At 49.3% G+C, this 23,530-nt stretch overlaps 1 protein-coding gene across 4 annotated transcripts in view; it reads right to left on the reverse strand.

Moving 5' to 3' along the window:
- Positions 1-23,530, reverse strand: part of OSBPL10 (oxysterol binding protein like 10) — a 259,064-nt gene that overhangs the window by 53,281 nt on the left and 182,253 nt on the right. For all 4 annotated transcript variants that reach the window (XM_037134654.2, XM_037134663.2, XM_053669357.1 and 1 more), the window contains one exon: positions 23,259-23,413. In XM_037134654.2, coding sequence (XP_036990549.2) covers positions 23,259-23,413 — 155 coding nt within the window. The remainder of the gene's footprint in view (positions 1-23,258; positions 23,414-23,530) is intronic.

A 23,530-nucleotide genomic window follows, 5' to 3' on the forward strand; every position in this document is an offset into this window, starting at 1 on the left:
GTCATATTTCACATCCCAAGAAGCCCCATCTCACAGCCCAACGTCAGGAAAGTTGGCATCGCTGCATTCAGAGGTGAAGTCCAGCTTGTACAGGAACCGATACCATCAGCACAGTCCAGGGTGTAAAAGGTGGCCCGCAGTCCGGAAAATTCCACTTGGCGTTTTTATCCCTCACCCCCCAATAAGACATTTTTATCACGTGACTATCAAGCACAGGGCACTCCCTTGCACATGCTGGGGAAAATGGGTTCCCCTGAGGACACACACAGACATAAAGTTTATCACATGAATATCAAGTGGCTGCTCCTGATGACCCACTGTCCTTCCCGCACTTCGCACTGGTGGGACTTCTCCTCCGGAACAGTCTCTTTTGTGCCTGCCTCTGACGTCCCCAAGGAGGTCATCGGTGCCAGGTGGAGTGTCTCTCAGGCGACCGGATGACGCTCTCCTCTGGTCAGAAGTCATACCAAAGAGCTTGTTGTCGGACACACATCCGCAGATGGTGTCTTGTCCAGCTGATGCCCCTTGGCCCTGATGCAGAGTGGCTGTGGATGGCTCTGCACACGCACTGTCTTCCACACATCCAAAGTGGGGTGGCTAACTGTGCCTTGAAAGCCACCAACGTACTGAGGGGACCTGATCTTGCCACTTGGAGGTAGGTACGATGAGGCCAATGTGGGCGGGACCCGGTGGAGAAGTTGTCTCTTATCCTTGACAGGTTCAAGTATAAGCATGTCCACACCGCAGGCTGGTTCGAGCTGCCGTTTGGGAGAGGCTGAGCTGGTCGCCACTGACGCCTTCTGCTGCCGCCCGTGGACGCGCTGGCTTCCTTGCTCTAACCACACATACACACACACTTGCCACACTTGGCTCTCACAGACTGGAAGGACAGATGCTCTTCTTGAGCAAAGGGACCGACCTGCAGAAGAGTTCATTTTTCAATAGAGCGCACCCTGGCGGGTAGAAGGAAGTCAAGGCTGGGGAGGGCAGAAAACGTGGGGACATTCGTCATCAGCCAAGGTAATCAGGAATAATTACACCAAGAGGATTCAACAGGGGTTTCTTTAAAGACACTCAAGGGGGGCATTCACAGGAAGCAGCAGCATCCAGCCTTTGCGGATTTCCACATGTCTGCTTGGAAACCACTTTTAAATGAAAGCCAAAAAAAAAAAAAAAAGAGAGAAAGAATTGAGAAGGAAGAAAATCTAAAGAAAGTACAAAAAAGGAAAAGCAAGAAGCAGCAGCAGATGCAGTTGTGGCTTCTGACCCAGACCAGTGACAGGCCTGGCCACCCACATGCAGGACTCAAGGCCACGAAGCACACAGTTAAGTTCCTTTAGTATCAGCCTGCAGCCAGGAATTTGGGGGGGGGCGGGCGGCAGGGGGAGGGCACAGACATGGGGGCCAAGATGCCAAGTGCTGTGTCGGATGCTCTGTGACGTGATCTCAATCAGCAGAGGTCTAGCATTTGCAAACCAGCACCGAGCTAACAGGCCGGCCGGGGCTCAGCAAGGCTTCTGAAAGCGAAGCTGTGTGGGGCTCGTTCTGGGTGACCCTAACCCAAACTCACAGGAAGCTCGTTAGCATAGGGATGAAAGTCACGAGAAGCAGCAGAGCAAGGCCACAAAAACAAAGAACACGAGCCCCAGAGCTTCGGGAGGCAGTGGGAGACAGAAAGGGAGAGCTCTGGGCTCTGAGCTCTGGGCTCTGGCTGCAGACGGTCCTGGCTGTAAATCCTGACGCCACTGCCTTCCTCCTGTCGGCCCCCGTCTGGGGCTCTGTGAAACACAGGTGGCACCACGCCCAGCTCAGAGGACTGCCGAGAGGCCTGACAAAGACGAGGCGCCAAGCCCAGGGCCGGGCGCAGAGGACACACTTGGTGAGTGGCTGCTGCTCTCGTGGGGCCTGTGGCTTTCACTCTGGGTGCGTGGCGGTACCTGTGGGCGTGTTCACCTAGAACATGCCCTTCCCTCCCCGCCCGCAGTACCCCTCTGGGAGCTGTATGATGCAGCCCAAGGCCTCTCATCAAGGAAGACCCTGAGGGCTCTGGGGCTGCAAAGGTCCAGGCCCCTCAAATAGCCCATGGCCTTGACCTCGAGGTCCAGGATCTGTGGCTGCACCAGAAAGGGATTCATAGAAATTTCAAAAAAAAAAAAATCTCAGCCAAGTGTCACGTGCAGAACCGCAGGAGGAACACAAAAAGAGCAAGGACGGTGAATGGGAGAGACAGGCCCCGGTCTGGGTGACGGGAGTGGCAGGCCTGCCACCCACACTGCCCACATTCTCCGCAGGCCCAGGGAAGGCAGACGAGAAACTCCTTCCCGACCCGTCCTAGCCCTCCTGGCCTCGGGGAAGAGGAAAAGCAAAGGTTTAAGACAAAGAAGACCCCACCTCCTCAGGGTGGGCTGAGTGATGAGCAGACACGAGGCCTGAAAGAGCCGCCATCACTCCGGCTGCCTGGACTGCCCACGATTAGCAAGGCACCACATCAGGTGTTAGGTACATAAGGATGTTTAAGACCAGGTCTCTGCCCCGGCTGGTGTGACTCAGTGGGCTGAGTGCTGGCCTGTGAGCCGAAGGGTCACCAGCTTGATTCCTGGTCAGGGCACATGCCTGGGTTGTGGACCAGCTCCCCGGTTACAGGCTCGCAAGAGGCAACTGATTGATGTATCTCTCGCACATCACTGTTTCTCTCCCCCTCTTTCTCCCTCCCTACCCCTCTCTCTAAAAATAAATAAACAAAATCTTAAATGCTGTGGCTCTGTGGATTGAGTGCAGGCTCGAGAACCAAAGGGTCCCAGGTTGCAGGCCAGGTCCCCAGTAGGGGACACATGAGAGGCAACCACACATTGATGGTTCTCTCCCTTCTCTTTCTCCCTCCCTTCCCCTCTCTGGAAAAAAAAAAAAGACTTTCAACACCCCAGCAATCTGCTGGAATCGAGTGCCCAGATCTTTCTTCCTCCCCAGCCCTGGGTGGGAAGTCCTGACTCATCATTTGAGACAGCCCAACGACATGGGCAGGGTGGCACCTCCATCCTAACGAAGGACCCGAAATGCCCTGTGCACATCCAATCTGGCACTTACCGAGCTGTACTGACTGGGTTGCATGTCTGCTTTCCCGCTGGAGCAGGGAGGCAAGTCTCTTCTGGGCGGGGCACACGGGTTATCTGAGCTGGCTCCTCGGGCCCCGGGAGGACCTGCACTCAGATGTCGTCCCCGGGACCCGGGAGAAGGAGTGCTGTGCACAGTGGTGGCCGTGTGGCTGTCAGCTCACCCTCATCAGAGCTCCCTTGGGGCAGGAATCCTGCCTAATCCAGGTTTTCATTGCTAGAATCTCAATACTGGCTGGTGTTTTGTAATTGGTGGTCAAATATTTGAGAAATGATTAAAACTAAAAAAAAAATAAAATAAAGGGGGGGAGGATGTGAGTGTGCAAGGACAAAAGTCCCAATTTAGAAGGAAAGGACAGCCAGTGACAAAAGACCACATCTGCATGATCCCACTTACATGAGACACCCAAGTCAGGCAAATCTACAGAGACAGAAACAAGGTCAGTGGTCGGCAGGGCTGGGAGGATGGACGGGCCGGGGGCTGGTCAGTAACGGGTATGGGGCTTCTTTCTGAGGCAATGAACATGGTCCAAAACGGTGGTGGTCCATACTGAAATACACTAAAATCCCTGGGAGGGTACACTTTACATGGGTTAAGGATATGGCATGTGAATTACATCTCGATAAGGCTGTGATTTAAAAATTAAAATAAAAGAAGAAAGAATGCAGCGTCAAACGAGGACAGAAGGCAGGCCGTGGCCTGGGTGACCAGAGAGGCTTGCGAGGAGACAGAACCCGGGCCGAGGGTCCTCACAGAGCAGCGCTGCGGGCAGGCAGAGGAAGGAGCGCTGCGATGACGAGGGAAGTCTGGCTGCGGCCAGACAGCACACGGCTCTGACCTCCTGACTAGACTGGCTCCCTTAGAGACTCCATCTGATGCCAGGGCTTTAAACCTTTTATACTTATTTACGACTTCTAAATTTACATCTCAAGTTCAGCCTTCTCCCCTGAACTCCAGCTCTGTATATCCAACTGCCTATTCGCCACGTCTTTCCCTTTGAGTGATCTGTGGCAGGCAGACTAACAGATGCTCAGAGATGTCCCAGGCCCTGGAACCGGGGAATGTGCTATTTTAAGTGACACAAGAGGCCTTGGCAGATGTGATGCGGTTCAGAGCCTTGAGAGCGGGGGAGAAGAGTATCCAGGGTTATCCAGATGCATCCAGTATAACCACCCACATCCCTAAAATCAGAGACTCTTTCCTGGCCACGGTCAGAAGGAGCTGTAACTATGGAAGTGTAGTTTGGGAGACGCACGACTGCCAGCTGTGAAGATGCGGAAGGGGCCACAATCCCAGGAAAGCACGGAGCCTCTAGAATCCAGTAATGGCAAGGCACAGATTCTGCGGGAGGGCCTCCGGGAAGGACCGAGCTGCGCCGGCACCTTCTCACTGCAGCCCCGTGAGACCTGCATCAGACGTCTGACCTACAGAGCTGTCGGATAATGAGCGTATGTTGTTTTAAACTGGTAAGTCTGTGGTGATGTGTTACAGCAGCAGCAGAAGGTAAACATAATACCTAGTAAGAACATAAAACTGTGTGTCCAAACCAGACCTCCAGGTTCACACTCCAACAGGGTACCCTCCCCCTCTGTGAACGACAACTTCATTTATCCAGTCAGCCAAAAGCCTTGGCAATGCCCGCCCCTTACCACCGTCCAGCTCACGCTTTACCCCACTCACACCTCTCAAGGAATCCTGCAAATTGTATCCAGAGCTGATTGCTTCTTACGACCACCACCACTCTGGCAGGCACAAGCCACGGTCCTCTCACTCAAGGTCTGCAACACCCTCCCACTGGTCTCCCCTGTCCCCTCCTCTACTATCTCTGTCTCCTGACAGCAGCCAGGAAGTGTCTAGAATCACAAAGCACATTGTGAAACTTCTATGCTCAAAACCCTCCCCACTTCGTTCGGAATATGCTTCAAAGTCCTCCCTGTGGCCTGCACGGCCCTCTGTGCTCTTGTCCCATTGCTTCGCTCATCTTCCTTCCCACCTTCCCTCCTTCTCCTCTCAACTCCCCCCCCTTCCCCAACTTGCCACCATCCGGGTTCCTACACACCTGCCTCAGGGCCTTTGCATCTGTCGCTACCACTCTTCCCCCAGATCTGTGCGTGGCTCACTCCCGCACTGCACCCAGATCTGCACTGTCCCTGCCCAGGGCGGCTCCCTGACTGTCACCGTCTCCCTCTGTCACTGTTCACTCCTCCCCAGTGCTTCTGCTTGCGGCACTGATCACTCCCAGTTCTATTCATTACACACCAGTCTGTCACATCTCCCACTGCGGGATGTCAGCTCACAAGAACCAGGACTGGGTCTTGTTCACTGCTTTGTCTCCATCCACAAAAACAGTTCTTGACGACACTGACACGTTAGTCGAATGGGTAAGTGAAGTAAATACTTGGCTTTCACCTTTGGAAATGAGGAATTGCTGAAGTTTTCTTATCGGCTGAAGAATGTAACTGAGGCCCCTAGGGGACTAAACAGGGGTGTGACCACGGGCAGGGGTGCTGGGGTACCGAGGGCCACTCTGGGAGACTTCGCCAGCAACAGTCCAGTCTGAGGGAACCGAAAGGCACTGAGCGGGGAGCGGGGGAGGGCAGTCAAATGTCCCCTGTCCCCTTTTCCTTTCTTTAGTAAACAGTCGCGGCAGGCTCCATGCTGGGCACAGGACAGGAATGCAGACAGTGCTGGACGGGCCCGGCCCTCCTGCCCCGCTGGGACCTGCAGCCTTGCTGGGCAGACGGAGGTGCGGTTTCGGTTCCCACGTGTAAGTTCCAATAGCGAGTCACCGCAGGGGCCCAGGAAGCAAAGGGGAAACAGTAAAAGTCGGGGGCAGGCAGATCAGAAAGTGCAGACAGTGGCAGGTGGAGCCGGCAGCACACTGTCTTGTCGACCACGTCTGCGGGTGGCGACGGTGGGCAGGAGACCACCATGGGGGAGACTCGCCTGGGCAGGCCACATTCAACTGGGAGGAAAGCTGCTGCGATCCCCCCTCCCCTCCTCTCACACCCGTACACACTTTAAAAGGGTCCCACCGGCGTCCTGACCTGTCTGTTTGGCCCACATCCTTTTCGTCATCCAGGCTCAAGGCCTGCAGGTTGGCCGACACCTCCTGAAAACGCCCACCTGGTCCACTCGGCCCCACCCTTCCTTGTGGCTGCTGTCACCCCCTGGGCCTCAGGCACATTACTGTGCAACCCTAACCGTCCGCAGCTTGTGTGTCTGCCCTGGACGCCTCCCCTAGGCTGTGTCCAGCGTCACAGCACTGGAACGTTCCTCCCCAAACACGTCTCTGTTGAAAAACCTCCCGTGCTCTCCTATCGCCCAGAGAAACTGTCCACGCCGCCCAACGGTGCAGGCTTTCCCCCGCCGGGCCCTCTCCCCACTTTCCCTCCAGCTCCTCACCGGGCCTCGTCCAGCCTCCACTGACCCCAGCCCGTGCACGCCGCCCTCGAGGCGGGTCCTGACCAGTGCAGGAGCCACTGGCCACACGGAGCTATTAAAGCTGAACATTTAAAATTCAGTTCCTGGAGGGCACCAGCCACGTTTTAAGTACATCACCACTGCATGTGGCCAGGGGCTGCCGTACTGGCCCACGTACAAAGGAAACACCCTCGTCACCTCGGCAGGCACCGCCCCGCACCCCTGCTGCCCTCCCAGTTCACTTCCCCGCACCCCTGCTGCCCTCCCAATTCACTTCCCCGCACCCCTGCTGCCCTCCCAATTCACTTCCCCGCACCCCTGCTGCCCTCCCAATTCACTTCCCCGTCTCCTACCGCTTGTTATTTCTTTGCACGCACAGCACCCGGGCCGTACTGCACATTCGAGTGCCACCGGGGCAGGAGCGACACCTCCTTCCGCCCCATGCTCACAGGCGAGCTCCGCGAGGCACTCATAGGTTTCTCCTTTCTCAACTTCTTGGATCAGAAACCTCAGCGAGAGCGGGTTGTTCTGAAAACTTAAAATCCCTAATGAGGCACCAAAGAATCATTTTCCAAGCACTTCCCCTCAGAAACAAAATGATGAGGGGAGGATGCACTTGGAATACCCAATAGTATTAAAGTGATTCTGTGCCTAAAAACTGAAAGGAAATCTACCACCTGAGATTTGCTTTTCTATTGAAATCCCTGGTGCACGCCAAGAATAGAACTCCGGCTTTCTCCACCCCCCATCTAAATCAGTATTGATTCACGCCTTGGGCCGGATGATGGATTCCTTCGGATGCTGCAGACGGCGAATGCCTTTACTCTGGGAGCACACGATGAAAGTAAAGTTGGCGGCACCGCATTAGCGATTCTTCCAGTCTCTACACTCGATGCCACTCACAGCGTCAGACTGCCTTGCTCTTCCCACTGAGTATGCACGGTCACAGGCTTAAACTCCAAGGCAGGGGCAGCAAGAAAACACCTGGGTGTGCGGAGCAGCTCTGAGCCAGGCCTGCTTAACGAGAGGCCCCAGGGCCGCAGCCCCAGGCAGGGAACGCGACAGAAATGCCAAGTCCAAGGCCCCAGCCCTGTATGTTCGTTTGAGGGCTTTTTTTACTTTTTTTAATGAAACTATAATGTATACATGGTGCAATATACAGACCAATATACACTATACAGTGTAGAGTCCCATGAGTTATGACAAACCTGTATATCCAATTAAATTTCTTTACCATCTTAACCACTTATCATCTGAACTTGAAGTGTATACAGTTCAGCAGTGTCAACTATGTTCGCATTGTTGTGTGACAGATTCCTACAACTTTTCGTCTTGCAAAACAAGCTCCATGCCCAACTGAACAACTCTGTTTCCTCCCAGCCCCCTGCAGGGCCTGGGCTTTACCGAGCCCCTCCACCCCCAGGGGGAGTCGGGGGCCTGCCAGCATTTGAGAAACTCTGCTCTAACTACCCCAGGCCATAGGGGCTTCACGGAAAAGCACAGAAAGGCAGGTGTGCTACAGGCCTGGCACCCAGGCAAGCCTATGGGGAGGCGTGTCACTTGGACTCAACTGCTCTCCAAACCCTGAGTGCCCACGGTGGCCACGGCCCTGCCTTAGATACCAGGGAGAGCCAAACAGATAATGGTTCTCAAACACGCGTGTGGTCACCGACTGAATAAGAAAACTATTTCTCATCACCGGACCAGACTCTGGAAATTCCGCTTGACGGCCCTAAAACAGAATTGGAAAGCTATAAACTTTGCGTGGAAGAGAATGATTGTGTTTTCATCCGTCGCTGCACCAGACAGTTATTTAATTCTGACTTTGAGTTTTATCCGTCCATTTTAATCCTTTGAGCCTCTCACTTGGAAATTCCCCCCAGAGTCTCCCCAGTGGAAATCTGGGGAGGGTACCATGACGCAAAGGAAATAACTGTGGCATTTCAAGCCACAGAGCAGTTTTGATTTACAAGTCATTAGAAGCAGGAGGCATTTACTATTCCTCACAGGCAAAAAGGGATTGCATGATGAATAATGGAAAAAGCGATGTGCATTTAAAACCCTTCTTCTGCCCAGGCCACACAAGACGCCCATTCACCGAGGGCCCCCTGGGTGCCGGGCCCCTATCTGTATGCACCCAGTCTCATCCCAGCCTCCGAAGGGTCAGAATCAGGCGACCCTAGGCCATTTCGCTCCAAGAAGTGGATTTCTGGATTATCATCTCCTGACTCTCACAAGTTCCAATGATTTAGTACATCACCACAGCACATCAAGAGCTGGGAATTTTAGAAACAACCCAAAGCTTGGGTAATCTTAGACTTTTCCCTTTTCTTAAAAAGGGTTCTAGCAATATGCCTACGACGTCCCGATTTCTGTAAACATTAGCGAACCGAGGGACAAGCATCTGGGTGAATACTGGCTCTAGTGTTGAGAGAGAGAGAAAAGAAAGTGAACCCAAAGCTAAACCACCACAGCTCTTAATTTCACAATGAAGAAGTGCCACTAAGGCCCTACTAAAGCTACAATCTCCAAATCCCACTCAATACTTTTTGTTTCCAATAACAGGCACCTTCTCCACTGTTTAATTTGCATAATGTGTCCATTTTTCTAGCCACTGAGACAGAGGACAATAAGAGAAGGTTACCTGGTACTTTTATTCAAATGCGAACTGGCGCTCGGTGCTCTAACAGGGTAATTGCAGCGATTCCTATTTTTCTCATGCGATTATTCCACTGCTATCAAGTCCAAACAAGGCCCGCTATGTCATCCATGTTAACAACTGTCACAGCGTCACACGCTGAAATGCTTCGCACTCAGTGAAAACTTCGAGGGGAGACACAGGAGATGGTCACGACCATTCCAGGGCTGGGCGAATGCTGTGGTGAGCGCTACTAGTGGCCAGAACCGTGGGGGTATTACACTGCACACAAAAAGGAGAGAGTGAACTTCAAGGTGTAAATGTACTCGGTGGGGCAGGCATTCTTCTAAATACTGAATTTTTGTTTTTCTTTTGTCGCTCACTCGGACGCACATCTGCATTTTCCCAGCACACCGCAGCCCTGTGATGGCTCTCGAAGCTCAGTTTCCTGTCACCTGGGTGGACATTTTGACAAATGCTCTGATCCTGAACATGTCTTCATCCCATTCATAAAGCATGGGAGTCTAAAAATAACCAATGCTATGCAATGCTAGATTTGAAATTATGATTTATCTGGGTATTTTATTATGCCATCCATCATCCAATGTCTTTAGAACTCAAAAAAAGCACTTCTGACATTTACCTTCTGATAGTAAGTGCTTCATTTTTGAGAAATGAAAGGGTGGTTTTTTTTGTCAGCTTGATTTTTAAAATCTGCATAAAACTGCCTTAAAAACCAACACCATCATACCCTGCACGGAGACAGAGTACAAACCAGATCCGCCATAGAATGAGTCCCTGCACATTCTGACATCTGCTTCGGAGCAAGAACAAAGACCAGGGAGAGGGCGGGGGCAGCGAGAACAAGCGCCCCACGTAGCCACGGCGCTTAACAAGAGGACTGCTTGATTCATGTGAAAAAACCAACACAGGCAGCAACTGGATGGCTCACCCCAGTGGGTGGTCCCAGACAGCAACGCGCAGAGTTCTCAAGGCAGGGTGTCCAACCTTCGGGCATCTCTGGGCCACACGTTAAATACATTGCAACCCGTGATCACAAAAACATCTCATAACATTTTAAGTAAATTTACGATTTTGTGTCGGGCCACATTCGCACCCATCCTGGGCTGCACATGGCCCCTGGGACAAGGTTGGACACTCTTGTAAGAGCCTCATTTGAAATTAATCCTGAATGTTTAGGAAAGGATGTAAGGGTCGACTTGAGTCTTAAACCCACTGAAGCTAAAGGACCCTTCATGGGAAAGGATTTCATGGTGGTGACTGGAACCGTAACTGCTGTCCCTCGCATCCTACCCCTAAAAGTGCAGCCAAGAAACAGACATGACACTGCCTCGCATGATGAAGAACTGATTGGCTTAATATAAAAACAATTCTTATCAAATATTAATTTTTAAAGTCCGACTGAATTGGAAAATGTACAAGACATTAAAAACAAATGGCAATGAACACAGGAAACATTCTTAACTTCATTCACAATCTTAAAAATAGAAATTAAAATGCAATACCATTTTTCTTCTATAAAAAAAGAAAAAAAGCTGGCAGGAAAACAGTGACATTCTTTCCTGAAGGAGAGGCGAACAGCAGCCCTCACGCCCTGATCTGGGAGTGTAAGTGTGGTTCACTGGAGGCAACTGGATAATACTTAGCAAAGTTTTAAATTCCCACATTTTTCAACTGAATTCCACTTAAATTCTACTGCTTGATGCTTTCCTCATATGATATATATTTTCATAAACATGCAAAATATGTGTAGAGCACCATTTGTAAAAAAAAAAAAAAAACCTGTCTAAATGTCTCTCCCAGGGCCTGGTTAAATAAGTTAACATAATGATTCCATGACTTATCATATATTCGTAGAGTTGAATGCTGCTTTGTAGCTGTTACACCAGCTCTACAGACTAACATGAGAAGATACCTAAGCTACACTGGTAAATTAAAAAGTCACATTCTACATAAACTATCTACATTGTGATTCCAGTGCTGTAAAAATAATTTAAATGTGCCTATCTTTTCTGTGCAAATAAACTCCCAGTAGAGACATACTAGCCCCTTGTAGGAGATGATGTCAGAATGAGAGCTGAAATAGTGAACTTTCACTTCTGACTTTCTACAAATCCTTTGCTATATTTTTATGCGAAAATTATGTCATTTCAACAATAATGTTTAAGCTCCTCTTCCTTCTACTGCCAAGCTACCAACCGTATGATCTGTCAAAATCGACTTCATGGTACCATGTCTGGTTTAATTCTAAGGCTCTAGGGAGGCAGGGGGAGAAGGTGGAGGGGCAAGGAGCAGAGGCTGACTGGGAAAAGCAAGTTTGAAAAGTCACTGGGTACAGAAAGCAATGCCAGTGCTTTTCTCCCAATAATGCATCCAGCTGAGCCCACTGCTGTCTGCCAAGGGAGCAATTTAACGATCTGCTCTATTTTCAAGCTAAAAGTTGACCCTAGTTTTATTTCCATGGTATGTCTAATGTATTTGGAGAATGCCAACCAACTCGCCTGCTGTGGTAGGCTGAACAGTGGCCTAAAGGTGTCCAAGTCCTCTTTCCCAGGACAGTGACTGTGTTTGGTTATGTGCCAGTGGGGAATCAAGGTTGCTGATGAGCTGATCTTAAAGTGGGGAGGTAATCCTGTTATCTGGAGGGACCCAATGTACCCATAAGGACCCTCAGCAGGGGAAGAGGAAGGCAGAAGGGGGAAGGCAGAAGGGGAAGCCAGAAGGAGATATAACTAGGGAAGCAAGGTCAAAGAGATGCAATGTTCCTGGCCTGAAGAGACAAGAACGGGCCACAAGCCAAGAAATGCAAGCAACCTCTAGAAGCTCAAAAGCCAAGGAAACAGATTCTCCTCTAGAGTCTCCAGAAAGGAATACAGCCCTGCCAACACCTTGGTTTTAGTCCCCTGAGACCTGTGCCGGACTTCTAACCTCCAGAACTGCAGGATGATAAATGTGTGTTGTGTTAAACTGTTAAATTTGTAGCAGTTTGTTATAGCAGCCAATAGGAAACTAATACAAACTACCTATATCTCCTTTATTTCTCTGCATCCTGGACTTTCTCCTGTAGGCAAACCTAGGGTATGCTGTGAAAATCAGCCCACATGGGTGTCCCCTTGTACAGATTCCCAGTGGCCTGGGTCCACACTGCCAATTCAGCTGGCTGGTTTTTAGGTCGTCCTGGGAGAGAACTCGGACAAGACACCAGCAATAAAACTGCCTTGATGATTATTTAGCTACATCTGAAGAAGCTTAATTTGAATAAGTTATTACTGCAAGTCCTTTGTCAGTCACGCTCCATCAGGCAAATAAATATACATGTCATCGTTTACACCCAGACTACTCTTTTGGAAGACTAACAAAAGAAAAACGAAAGCGTAACAACCAACGCTCTTCAGGGGTTTCCAAACGTACCTCAAACCTGACAGACGACATAGGCAGGACAAAGGACAACTTGAATAAACACTGATTCACTCCTGAGCACCTACTATGTGTGGGGCATAGAACTGAACACCGAAATACACGATCTCATTAATTCTCGTGACATTTCCAACAGGAAGTTACCGTGAACATTACCACCGGTAACGCAATGCCCACAGTCTCACGCCCAGTATGTGGAAGAGCTTGGGTTCAAACTGCTGTCGGCCCCAAGAGCAGGGACTGTACCAAGACATCAAGCTGACCCCTCCCCAGCAAGGGACAGCTGAAACTGCCCTCTACTCTATACCAAATTGCTCGAGAAGAGGAGAGGGGGAATATTGGCACCATTCCTCTGATCCTAGAAATGCCATCACTGAACTGGACTTCTCCAAAATACTCCTGGGACTGAGAAACTCTTCCACTTCTCTCAAACAGCTAAATTATCTAAAACAGGATCTCTTCTTGACTTTATCATTATTTTGTAGCTTAGGTACTACCAATTGCTTCTTCAAAGAATCTGTGTTTTTTTTCTTAAGATTTTATTTATTTTTAGAGAGGGGGAAGGGAGAGAGAAAGAGAGGGAGAGAAACATCAATGTGTGGTTGCCTTTCACATGTCCCCTACCAGGGACCTGGCCCGCAACCCAGGCATGTGCCCTGACTGGGAATCGAACCAGCAACCCTCTGTTCAGCAAGCCAGCACTCAACCCACTGAGCCACACCAGCCAGGGCTGTGTTCTTAAATGATATAAACAAAAAGCTTGCTTTTGTGAAATGGGCACTCTGATGCTCATAAAGACTTTCCAGTACAGTTCAGGAAGTACCTGGGGAGTATCTGTCTCTCACTGCCCAGGGCACGAGGCATCTCCACTGACCAGGTTAGGAACCACTGACCTCACAGAGCAGCCCCTAAGCAGGCAGCATTTTCTCACTGTGGGCATTTCTATAAAAATCCCCTTCTAAGCAAAGTTTTTAGCTCTAAAATTTCATAATGGGATTTTTTAAAAAGGCACGTAAGCAGAAGTGTAGTCTCTTTCTCTTGCTTCCATTTCTTTCCTCAGTTCAGTACCTGAACTTGGCATCTGTCTACTCTGGGAAAACCTCGCAATCCCCAAGGAGGCATTTTTTTCTCCCTGAACTACATTATATATATATATATATATTTCCTTTTTAAGCCAGAACTACATGTTGGCCCTGAATTTTCACATAGGAGCCACTGAAAAGACAGCATCTGAAATCTGAAACACATTTTCTAAACAATGTCATTCATGGTCTAAGTCCCCTTCCAGAGATACCCACCAAGTTCTCCTAGACAGAATACGGGCAAAAGGCTATTCATTCACTGTAACGAGTGCAGATTTGACATTCTTGTAGTATTAATTTCTAAATATCTACAAAAATGTTGTATACTTTCTTTTTAAAGAAAAGAAGTTCTGATGAAATCAAGTCAAATGTGACAAAAGATTTGGGGCAGTCTGAAGAACATTCATGGTGTTACATATCAAAACACTATTCTCAACTATGTTTCATTTCATTTCCAAAAAAGTTACAGTTTCCTTTTCCTCCATGTGACTGTACTTCTGCCACTCTTCTTATACTTATTCATGATGAGGTCATTTTCTGAGATTATAAAGAGAGCACCATGTGACATAAGGAAAATCCGGTGTCCACTTAGCTGGCTGTGAACAATGAATGACAGAGAAAAAAGACAAGGGTAACAGGTGTCAGATGACACCTGATGGCGTTTGTCACCTGGCAGAGCCCACCCACTTCACTTGGCCCTTGCTGCTCTAAATCTGTCTGCAGTGGCAAGGACAGCTCTGGTCCTGGGGTGACAGGGGACGGCCACACAGCTGCTGGTAAAGTGGGTTCAAGTGTTAAGAGAAGTGGGTGGTCGAGTCCCACAGGCGCAGGGTCTGAAAATCACCAACGGACTGGGACAGTTCCACAGCCAGCATTCTCTGGCTCTGCCTCGTTTACACTCACAGTCTACATGTTCCCTGGCTGCTCACGCCCATCACTGTTACCCCAAATTTCTTAATTTACAAGTATTATTGAGTACACAGTCAGCCCCCACATTGTACAGCACATGATCCATCTACAAAACCCGATTCAACTTGCAAAAGGGACATGAAAACTCATTGATTAATTCAGGCAAAGCCCAAAGTACTGTATATGTGAGAAAAGATTTTACTCTTTTTTCCCATAACATTCTTTCCCCAAGATCATAAATCTCTCAGCGCTGACTTTCCATCTTAGAACAGTGAACGTCATCCAAGGCAGCATATAAATCACCGTGAGAATAGTTATTCATCATAGGCAAATAAAAATATAAGCCAGGCAGATGGTGCAAAGCTCATTTACACTGGTATAATTTCATGGGACTAGGTAGGCAAGGGGGGGACGCGCAGGGAATTGTAAAATCCGGGGCCACATTTATGAGAGGAGAAGAAACACAACAAAACAACAAAATACTAAAAGTGATCATACCCCATCGCTACCACCTCTTCGACGCTGCACTCCTGGTTCAGCTCTGACTTCCTCCCTTCTTGGTCACAGGAATGGTGGGAAGGCAAAGAGAAAAGGAGGAATGGGGCAAACCCAGATAAATACCGCAGTGTGTTAAGCCCTTTCCATTCACCCGTTTCAAAGCGGTTAATCCTTTGGGTACAGCGGCAGGGTAGGGGAGACTGTACCACTCGGTGCTGACTTTTTTCATAGGGCTCCAGCTCACAAATGGCAACGCTCAGCTGCTCCCTCCCCAACACTCTGGAGGGTGTTTATGTCACAAAGCCACCATGGCCTGGGGGGAGGGGAGAGAAGGGAAGCAACAGGGTGAGCCCTCCTCAGGCTACCCCCAAAGTCTGGCTTATTCCAGTGTTAAAACCCATTAAGAGCCCCAAGACACCCTACTGGGCCCCGAGAAACTATGATTTGGGTCCTGCAACCCTATTCTGCCTCTTTCTTATAAAGCAATGTCCAGCCAAGGAAACAAAACATTATCTATCACTCATGACAAGGAAGACAGGAAGGGGAAGTGAAAAGGGACAGAGGAAGGGACAAGACTTTGAAAAAGTATTACAAAGTGAAATCCATTCCCCAAAGCTGCACAGGAAATTGCGCTGCTGTGCCTGTAGCGGAGAGCTCATTAGTGCTGCCAAAAACTAAGATCAAGAAGCCCTCGGAAAAGGCACAGAGGGCTCAGATGGTTGTGAGATGGTTGTGTCTGCTGTTGGTTTTTCAACAAGAGAAGAAAGGGGGGGGGCAGGAAAATGCTTTTTTGCAAGGCAGAAAGCTCTTAATCGTTACAGTCTATCAGAGGACCACAGAAGCAGGCCTTCAAATCCCAGATCACCTCCCGGTTGGCTCGTCTGAACTGCAACAGGCCTCAGGGAAACGTACCGCCAGGACCTGCATGGCTTTGGCTCACTAACCTGGAAACATCACTCGGTGACGTTTCATCAACCTGAAAACCATCTCTCCTGCTTCTCATCCCAAGACATAAAACGTAATTACAGTAGGTCCTCTCTCAACATCGTTGCTAGGTTCTACAACTTTAATAACAGAAAGTACGTATAACAAAACCAGTTTTACCATAGGCTAATTGATATAAACAAGAGTTAAATTCCTACGTCATCTCATCAATGTCATAACAAAACAACGTTAAGTTAGCGTGACGTGAGAACCTACTGCTCAACTACTGTGAAATGTGCATGGAATGAAAAAGCCGAGCATCTTAGCTCAGGTTGCATAACAAAATACCGCAGACTAGGTGGTTTAAACAACAGTTTATTTCCTCATAGTCCTGGAGGCTGGAAGTCCAAGCTCAGGGCGCCAGCAGGGCTGGGTTCTAGTGAGGGCCTCCTTCCCGGTTTGTGCGTGGCTGCCTTCAGAGAGAAGGCAGAGGTCTCTCTCCCCCTCCCTCTTTTTACCAGGCTATAGTGCTGCGGGATGAGGGCCCCACTCTCCTGACCTCACTTAGCCTTAATTGCCTCCTGAAGACCCTGCCTCCCACACACAGTCACACTGAAGGTCAGGGCTTCACCATGAACTGTTTCTATGGAATCACGCAGTACCTGTCCTTCTGTGACTGGCTTATTTCACTCAGCATAATGTCCTCAAGGTTCACCCGCATTGCAGCACAGGACAGAACGTCCTTCTTTAAAAAGGCAGAATGATTCTCCATGGCATGTGTGCACACGTTTGCTCTAGACATTCATCCACTGAGGGCTGTTTAGGTCATTGCCACCCCTTAGCCATGGTGACCAATGCTACAATGAGTGCAGGTATCTCTCAGGTCCTCATTCTATTTCTTTTGAATAAATACACAAAAGCAGGTCTCCCAGATCATGTGGTAGTTCTTTTTCTAATTCTTTTTCTGAGGAATCCCCATATTGTTTGCCAGAAACCTATATGTCAAACCAGGAAACACTTACTAGCCCACTTCCTATTGTGTGAGCAAATTAATTTGCTTGACGTACTAATTGTTGGATTCTCTCTTACAACTGAAAGAATTTTACTGGGTACAGGAGATGGTATATACTGTGAGAAAGGGCACTGGCTTGGGAGAAAGGAGGTCCAGAGGCCAATCTTGTCCCTAACCGTGACAGTCACGGACAGCCACTCCAGTTTGGGGAGTGGCCATTTGACCCCCCAAAGCGTGTCCAAATTCTAAGACACAGCGACTCAAAAGCTATGATTCAAAGAGAGAAAAAGCCCGTTCTCCAGAATCTGAGGCTACGCAGTCAAACTATCTGAGAACAGGGTGGGGAGTGGGGCAGGAAGCAGTAATCCTAGCAAATAAGAACTCACTTGTAACAAACTCTGAGGGGTCAACGACATTTCCCGCCTAGCGATCCTCTGGAATTAAACTTTGTGGGGTTATGACAGAACTCAATAAAGTGACTTTCAAGCCTTGTGAGTCAGTGACAGCCACCTCACTCCCTGGGCAGTTGACAACAAATAAGTATGTGTCCAGTATGCTGAACAATCCTTTTAAGACTGACATTTGTGTTATAAGAATCATCCAAAGGATCGAAAAAGTGTATCGCCCTATTTTCAAACACCCATCGCCACGCCCGGCACCCTTAATTAACACCCACCTACACGCATGCGTAGTGTGCACATGGAGAATGAAGAGAGGACAGAGGGTGGAGGGGCCTACACGGGCCAGGCTTCAGCTGAGGACTTCCACCGGCCAGTGTTTATGGCAAGCAGTTCAAAAGTTCAGTGCTAAAATGACAATTCAACCAAGGACACGAAAACTCTCCTGGGAGCAAAACTCCTATTTGTCCCCTTCCTTTATTCGCAAGACAATTTGCCAGCCCTGGGGAAGGGAGGAGATTACCGCGCGCTTACTTGAAAATTCAGTTCTGCAATTTCCTAACCAAACCCCATTTGGCTCATTTATACGCTGATCTAGTGCTCAGTACTTTGGGACATGATGAGAAGTCTTCCTGGCTGGGGGCAGGGGGAGGGTAGTTGTGTGTGGTCTCTTGACAGCATCGTGGCCACCGCAATACAGGCAATTAGCCAGACAAAGCTTCTAATGAAACAGTCAACCCAGGGACTGGCAGGAGCCCAAAGGCAGAGGCTTAAAACCTGCTCTGCGCAGGGTCTCGGTGGGAGGGATTAACAGTATTAATAGTACTAATTCCCCACCTTCCCTTCAGGCCGAGTAAGGCATCTGGACACCAAATAATTACCTCAAATGACGACATGACATTATTTTTACATGCCCCCCTTTTTCTGTATCATTGATGGGGGGTGTGAAGCTGTCTTTCAAGTTTAACAGATGTTCTTCAGCTGGGGACTGCATACACAGACTCCGGACCCAGCGGATACTAGTTCCCAGAGGCACGGACACCACGGCTAACACCGCAACACAAGTGAACCTCACACGGGCTTTGCGAATGAAGCAAGCCTGGCTCACAAGGCTGCATCCTGTGTGATTCCGGTGACAGGCCCTTCTGGAAAAGGCACCACTGAATGGGTATGAAACATGAGTGATTTCCAAGGGCAGGGTGGAGGAGTTGACAACTAGAGAAGAACACAAGGGAATCCGGGAAAGGGGTGGAACTGTCCCAGACTTTAATTTGTTACAAGTGAGAAAACAGCATTTTAAAGGGGCGAGTTTCATTATTTATGAATTCTACCTCAATAAACCTGAATTTTGAGCAAAACTAGAGTCTTGCCCCTTAGATACGTCCTCCGGAAAGGTGGGTGACGGGGCTGCCTTCACGCTGCCCTCGGCTCTCCTGGCCCAACAGCCCAACCAGTCAGGGTTCAGCACCAGGAACAGAGGCGACTCCAGGTATTTCAGTTAGAAGGGGATTTGGTGTGGGAATTAGGTGCTCGAAGAATCACTGAAAGACCTGGGGGAGCAGAAGTCCCCCTCGGACTCTTTAATTCAAGAACACGCCATGCTGGAGGCCACGATCTAAATGTCGGGAAGATGCTGCTGCCCCGACAAGCTTCTCCAGCCCAGGCAGGTGGGTCTACGAAGGTCCTAGAACAGTGAGTCTGGCCACTGCAGCTGCCTCTCAACACTCACATCCCCATGGCCTCACCTGCCGGCAGCGCCAGCAGAAGGAATGGGGCGGGGTCTTCACCGCAGGCTTCCAAACCTCATACATATGCATTAATGAAACCTGTCCTGCATTTGGAAACCTCGCTGTAAGAAAGTTGGGGACACGGAGTGGGTAGGCTTCCAATCAGAAGGGTGCAGTAAGGGTCCCGCTACTAGAAGAGGGTCAGTCCTCAGTGTCTCCCCCATCGCGGTTCTTTGCATCCTAGAGCAAGGCATTCTTCGACACAGAAAGCAAACGAAACCCTTTTTCTGTCCAAACTCAGATTTCCAACGGTGTTCAGAAACTAGAAAAATTGCTCTACTAATGGGTCAAACCAAGATCCCGACTCGTTTTATTATCCAAGAGTATTTCATTTTCACATTTAGTTGTAGCCCCGATGGAATAAAATGTTAAGATCCCTGCATTTGATAACAGAGCCAATCACAGTCCTAACTCATGCACTAAATACACAGTGCTCTGTGAGTTTTATTCTGCTGGGAATTAGGCAGACTAATCTTGAAAATGCATTAATTTTCCAGACATCTGTAAGTTATTTTATGGTGAGCCAGAATCAGAGGAGGAGAGTGCGATAGTGTGATTTATAAGAAGAATATCTTTGGTCTCTGTCTGCATTCCTGGAAGAGAGCTTCTAAAAGCCACGGAACTTTCTGAAAGATGAGAGAGATAAAGGTATCTTTTGGTGTGTTACTGGGGTAACTTTAGGAAAGCCACTAGGTAACCTAAGGATGGAGAACAGGTACAGAAGGAGCCAGATTAAAAGGTTGGAACTTACAGTCTCACCCCAACCTCCAGGGACAGGGAGAGAGGCTGGAGGTCAAGTTCAATCACTAATAGCCGATGATCTGACCAACACTGCTGTCTAACAAACCCTCCGACATCCCGACAAGAGCAGAGTGCAGACAGCGGCCGGGCGGGCAAACTCGTGCACATCCGGGGAGAGCGCACACCTGGAGACGGAGGGAGGCGCCACTCCCTCCCCCCTGCACCTCTCCCACCTTTTCTGAATTATACCCTTTTATCATAAACTAGTACATGCTTCTCTGAGTTGCACTGTGAGCCAAACCAGCAAATTAATCCAACCTGCAGAGGGGTCCCTGGAATCTCTGATCTACAGTCAGTTGGTCAGAAGCGCAGGTGACACTGAACTTACATGGCTGGCACGAGAACTGTGTGTGTTGGGGGTGGTGTCCCACGGGACTGAGCCCGTACTCTGTGGGAGCTGACGCTCCCTCCAGGTAGACAGTGTCGGCATGGGGTTGAATTGTGGGGCATCCAGTCTGTGTCCAGTGAGAACTGGATTGAGTTTATTGCACAGTGGGATTACACACACACACGCACACGCACATACCCCCCAGAGGGGAGGTATCTTTTATCTCCAATTATTTCTCCTCAAGACCTAATTGGTCAAAACGTTTTTTTAAAAGTTTATTTAGCTAATGTACCACAGTAACTACAATTCTTAGTTTCCCAGTGATCACTCACAGAACAACTGTGATCTCGGTGCCAAAGGGTTAAGAAACCTTCTTATAAAGACGGTTTTGCCTTTAGGAATTTCATTCTTCTTGGGTCATTTCTCTAAGTTATACAAGGAGGAAGCATTGGAAATATTATCCTTTTTCTGACAGGAAAACTATTGGGTGGATATTGCTGGCTTCTTTAACTCTTTTTTAAAAATTGTTTGTTTGTTTGTTTAGAGAGGGGAAGGGAGGAAGGGAGGAAGGGAGGGAGGGAGGGAGAGAGAGAGAGAAATATCATGGTGTGGTTGCCTCTCACACACCCCCTACTGGGGACCTGGCCCGCAACCCAGGCATGTGCCCTGACTGGGAATCAAACCGGCAACACTTTGGTTCACAGGCCCACGCTCAATCCACTGAGCCACACCAACCAAGCCTTTAACTCTTAAAGAAAAAAAAAATCAACAAAGGGAAATCACCTAAGAGTGGTGCCCAGGCAACAGGAGCTGTTGGGGTTCAGAGGACCACCTCCCAGATTGTCGCTGAGAAAGCTGAGGGGTGTCTGCAAAAACACTCTAATTCTCCCTCCTCACACCCCGGTGAGTCTCTTACAAACAGTATCTCATGTGGCTTTCACAACGGAAGTGAGGGCAAAAAGGACAACCAGAAACGAACAATTGTTCCGAACCTGGGGGGCAAATGCTCTCCTCCCTCCTTCTCTTTCAGAGCATTTTTTTTAAGTTGCAGTTCAGAGCTAGTTATTTCTTATGGACAATCACATATGATCAATGATACTGAGTGGCAAAGGTGAGTGGGCCACGATTTTATGTAAAAAGAACAGACCCGGCCTCCCTAATTTCAGGATTAGAGGACGCACCCAGCTGGGAAAAGCAAGAGAAACATCAAGGATGAGCCCCAGAACAAGGAAGACCCCCAGCCCTGATAAGTGAGCTCCTCAGGGCACAGCCCCTGCTCGGTTCTGCCCGAGAACACTGCCAAGAGTAAGGACCTCAAATATTATTACTAGAGATCTAAGAACTTCCTTCTGTACTCTTTAAATGTCTCTCTAGAGCAAGAGTTTAAAAAGCTTTATTATGGTGTGAATCCCCAAAGGTTCTTCCCCGAGAAAATAAAGAGCACTGAATCTTTCAACCCTCCTGTGCCCCAACCTCAAAGGCCGCCCCACCGAAGCATCTCAAAAGAGCAATGCGACAGAGCGGCCCCCAGAATTTACTCAGTTGCCGACTTACCTTCCAGTTTGCCTACACAGCAACGGTGTTTTCAACCTGAAACTCATTGTACAGGCAGAGGCCAATGCCTCTCCACATCTCACATCCCCTGTGACGGCCCACCCGGCAGAGGCACCAAATCGATAGCAATGACAATCTGTGCGCAGGCGGACGGACCCTGCCTCTGGAGGAACTAAGCTGCCGCGTCACTGTGAGAGATGGCAATGAAGTGAGGCTTGGAGAAGAATTTCCACTGATAACCAACACCATCTGACTGAAGGAGCCCACTCGGGGCTTTTGACCTTACAAAACAGACTTTGTGAACCTTCCACACTTTTCAGGCTAAAGTGATTTCCATTAACAGTAAAAATAACCTCTAACGTGGCAAAAGGGGGGCTCAGTCTGGGTCAAAGATCATGTCAACAGGGCATGTGCATCAAAAGGAAAAGGGGCTCTGGCCAGGTGGCTCAGTTGGTTGGAGCATTGTCCTGTGTACCGAAGGGCTGTGGGTTCAATCCCTGGTCAGGGCACATTCCTAGGTTGTGGGTTCAATTCCTGGTCAGGGAGTGCATGGGAGGAGACTGGTTAATGTTTCTCTTTCACATAGATGTGTGTGCGTCTCTTTCTCTCTCATCAATAAACATACCCTCAGGTAAGGATGTAAAACAAATTTTTTTAAGAAAAAGGAAAAAACAAAATTCACTCCTGACACAAAGTAAAACTGACAAAAGGCAATGCTATAGCTGGCTTCCTTCTGGCCACCACTAGACGCACAGTCAGTCACGAGAGCCAAGTGCCTGAGTCCCTGAAGCCTGTCCGAGCCTGGCTGGTGGTGCAGACCTACAGGGGGCTGCCCCTCCCTGGCCAGGCAGGGCAGGTGTCCCCTGCAGCCTGGACCTGAGCTGCAGTGCCCAGCCCAGAGGGCGTCTCGGTCCCTGCCCCTCGAACCCTGGGTCTGCAGCAAGCAAGGAGTCGAGCACGTGAGTCAGGACCTTCAGTGAGAACCACGAGAAGAAGCCATTCTTCAGGGGAGTGACAGAATATATTGTAACTGCTCCCTTCCCGTCAACAGGCATCACTTTCATGGGCATGTGAGAATTTCTCCCGCCTGAAGTTAACGCGATTCCCACTTCAATGAGAAGCGGGAGAGCCCTCATCCGTAGGATCACAATTCACCCGCAGCAGCTGCCGGACACAAGAGCAGACGCGCCAGACATGCACGGGGCTGATTTTTTTAAATCTCTCCAGGCAATGCTTCACTTTATAATTTGTGTCCTCTTAAAACAAAGAGCCGAGCAAATTACAAATACAGTGAGTATGTCTCTGAACAAGCGGTAACTCAGGCCGTGAAAGTGCTGGGAGGACTGCTCGCTTACCTCTGGCTCTGGCTGGAAGGCTTGTTCCTCTTCGGCGGAGTTTGGTAAAATGGCCCAGGTTATGTTGGCACTGGCTGATGGCAAAGAGCCGAAGGTCCCATTTTTCAGTGGCTCTGTGGAATGTGACTTGGGCCCGTGCCATCCCAGGATGTTTTCTGAAATAAAGACCTAGATTGATGCCACGTATTTTCCAAATCGAACACTTATAGTTCAAGAACTATCTGCACCTCGTTGTATACAGAGACTGACTGGAAATGGGCCCACTTGCGAGT

Source organism: Artibeus jamaicensis, unplaced genomic scaffold (genome assembly GCF_021234435.1).
Source record: "Artibeus jamaicensis isolate MK-2021 breed Jamaican fruit bat unplaced genomic scaffold, CSHL_Jam_final contig_519, whole genome shotgun sequence".
NCBI lineage: Eukaryota > Metazoa > Chordata > Mammalia > Chiroptera > Phyllostomidae > Artibeus > Artibeus jamaicensis.